At 51.5% G+C, this 2784-nt stretch overlaps 1 protein-coding gene across 1 annotated transcript in view; it reads left to right on the forward strand.

The window, feature by feature from the left end:
• Positions 1 to 2784, forward strand: part of PLOD3 (procollagen-lysine,2-oxoglutarate 5-dioxygenase 3) — a 27612-nt gene that overhangs the window by 5074 nt on the left and 19754 nt on the right. Inside the window, exons 15-17 of the mRNA XM_006155674.2 lie at positions 48 to 116; positions 880 to 984; positions 1446 to 1592. Coding sequence (XP_006155736.1) covers positions 48 to 116; positions 880 to 984; positions 1446 to 1592 — 321 coding nt within the window. The remainder of the gene's footprint in view (positions 1 to 47; positions 117 to 879; positions 985 to 1445; positions 1593 to 2784) is intronic.

Consider the following 2784-nt stretch of genomic DNA (forward strand, 5'->3'; position numbering starts at 1 on the left):
GAGAGAAGAGGGCACACATCTAAGGAGTGCCCCTGACCCTCCCCCAGGACTGGAAGGAGCAGTACATTCATGAGAACTACAGCCGGGCCCTGGAAGGAGAGGGGATTGTGGAACAGGTACACCCACTCAGGACCCTGACTCCTAATGTTCACTGCCCTGGATGAGCAGTTTTCATACCGAGTGCCCCCAGGAGCTGCAGGTGCCCAGCTCAGGCAGGATGGAGGCAAAGATGGGGCGGACAGGGCTCTAGCCGCCAACTCCAGCACTAGCTGGGTGACTCCTCTACTGGTTCTTGAGGACATCGGTCTTATGGGTGAAGTGAAGCAACACCTTTAAAGAGGGGAGTACTGAGCCCGCAGGTGGAGTGGAGGTTAAGGCACTAGATCCCGCATGGCCGACAGCACAATTCGAGTTCTGAACCCAGTGGCTTGAAAATCATGCCTGGCACATATGCATCACTCCCCAAACCCCAAGAGAATACCAGAGGAGAAGGGGTTGGGAGGGTGATTTTTCACTTTCTCTCTCTCTCTCTCTCTCTCTCTCTCTCTCTCTGGCGAGCGCACACGCTCTATAACAATATTTGAAAAAAAAAAAAAAAAAAAAAAAAAAGAAAGAAAAAGAGGGGATGTACTGTTTGAGAACCACTGTGCTAGAAGCTGGGGCTCCAGGACCCTCCTGCCATCTGCACTGTGCCAGATGAATAGCTCTCAGCCTTGCCCTTCCCTCCCTGGTCCTGGCATTCCCAGCGAAGGTCCATTCCCCCAGCTTCTCATCTCAGGCTTCCCTTTCTCCTCCCTGCCACTCCTCACCTTCATTCACTGCCATCCCCTTCTGCTTTTACACGTCACTCCAGCCCTGTCCTCCCTGCCCTGTCCACAGCCCTGCCCAGACGTGTACTGGTTCCCACTGCTGTCGGACCAAATGTGCGACGAGCTGGTGGAGGAAATGGAGCACTACGGCCAGTGGTCAGGAGGCCGGCATGAGGTGAGGGTTTGGGGAGGAGAGGAAGGAGGACTCCCAGGAGGAGGGAGATGCTGGATCTGATGGAGAAGCAGTGGGATCAGGAGAGTGGAGCAGAGGGGTATCCCCAGGGTACAGCTGCATGTTTACTCAGTTTATTCAGTCTCTCATAAACTCTTACTGGGCATTGCAGGAGCAGTGATACATCGTGCAGGCTGAGCTCTGCCCTCTGAGTAGCAGCTGTAGCTAGTAATAGGAGGGACCCTTGGCTGGGGAGAAGCAGGAGGCTTCACAGAAAAGGTGATGGCTTTGCCGAGACTTAAAGGAGTAGTGAATCTAGCTGAGAGTGGTAGAAAAGATTTTTCCAGACGGAGGGAAGACAGGATTATGTCCTGGGGACCAAAGGAAGGAAGAACCTGGCCCTGCCCTGCAGTGGACCATGCCTGGAGGAGGTGAGGGCAGCTCAGCACCCAGTGTGCCCACAGGATTCGAGGCTGGCCGGCGGCTACGAGAACGTGCCCACCGTGGACATCCACATGAAGCAGGTGGGCTATGAGGACCAGTGGCTGCAGCTGTTGAGGACGTACGTGGGGCCCATGACCGAGAGCCTATTCCCCGGCTACCACACCAAGGTGGGATGCTGCACTGCCACCTGCCCATACCTCCGTCCTAGGCCATGTGCCTCCATGCAGAGCCTTTTCACACCTGTGGTGTTCGGGGCTCCGGGGGATCCAGTTCTCAGGAAAGAGACACTGCAGGGTGGCAGCTCGGTGGGGAATAGCCAGGCTGTCATCTCCTTAGAAAACCCCTCAGGGGTCAGCAGATGGCATAGCAGTTATGTCACTGGACTCCCACATGACCTACAATGGTTCGAGCACGAGACCTGGTGGCTTGAAACTCACACTGGGGGCATATGCATGCATGCCCAAGATCCCAGGAGGGGAACTGATTGTGGTATGGCCATCTCCCTGGGGGGTGACTTCTCACTTTCCCTCTCACTGTTTCTGTCTGTCTCTCTCCAGTGAGCGCATGTGCCCTAAGACAGAAACCTCTGTTTAAAGAAAAAAGAAAACCCCTTGGGCCAGTTGGTGGCATGGTGGTTAGAGTGGCTGGATCCCACATGGCTGACTGAGCAGTTTGAATCCCAGACATTAGGCCTGGCAACTTGAAAAACACACCATGCACGTGTGTATGCATGGCCAGAATCCTAAAAGGAGAGAGAAATGAAGGAGAAGAGATTGTAGCGTGGTCGTTCCTCATGGGGGCGCACTTTCTTTCCCTCTCTCTGTCTCCAGTAAGCACACGTGCCCTCTGACAAAGTTAAAAAACTTAAAAATTTTTAAATCTCAAGATTTATTCATTTCAAGTATAAATAAGGATTTAAAAATAAATAAATAGGGGCCAGCAGCTGGCATGGTGGTTGAGGCACTGGTCTCCCATATGACTGACTGCAGTTCAAGTCCTCGACTTAGCAGCTTGCTTTCTCACTTGCCTTCTCTCTGTTTCTGGTGAACACATGTGCCCAGTAGCAAATTAAAAAATAGTAATGATAAATAAAATTAAATAAATAATTATTAAAAATAATTTAACTTTATTTATTCATTCATTTATATTAATTTGACCAGAGAGAGACACAGAGGGAGAGAGGGAAAGTGAAGAGCAAGCCACCAGGTCCGAGACTCGAACCGTGGTCAGCCATGTGGGATTGTCCAGCACCTTAACCACCACACCACCTGCAGATCCCTAAATAATTATTTTTTAAAATTTTTAATAAGAATGAAAAATAAATAACTGCCCCCCCCCCCCTTGCCCCACACCACCCTT

This window comes from Tupaia chinensis, unplaced genomic scaffold, assembly GCF_000334495.1.
Source record: "Tupaia chinensis unplaced genomic scaffold, TupChi_1.0 Scaffold000465_1, whole genome shotgun sequence".
NCBI lineage: Eukaryota > Metazoa > Chordata > Mammalia > Scandentia > Tupaiidae > Tupaia > Tupaia belangeri.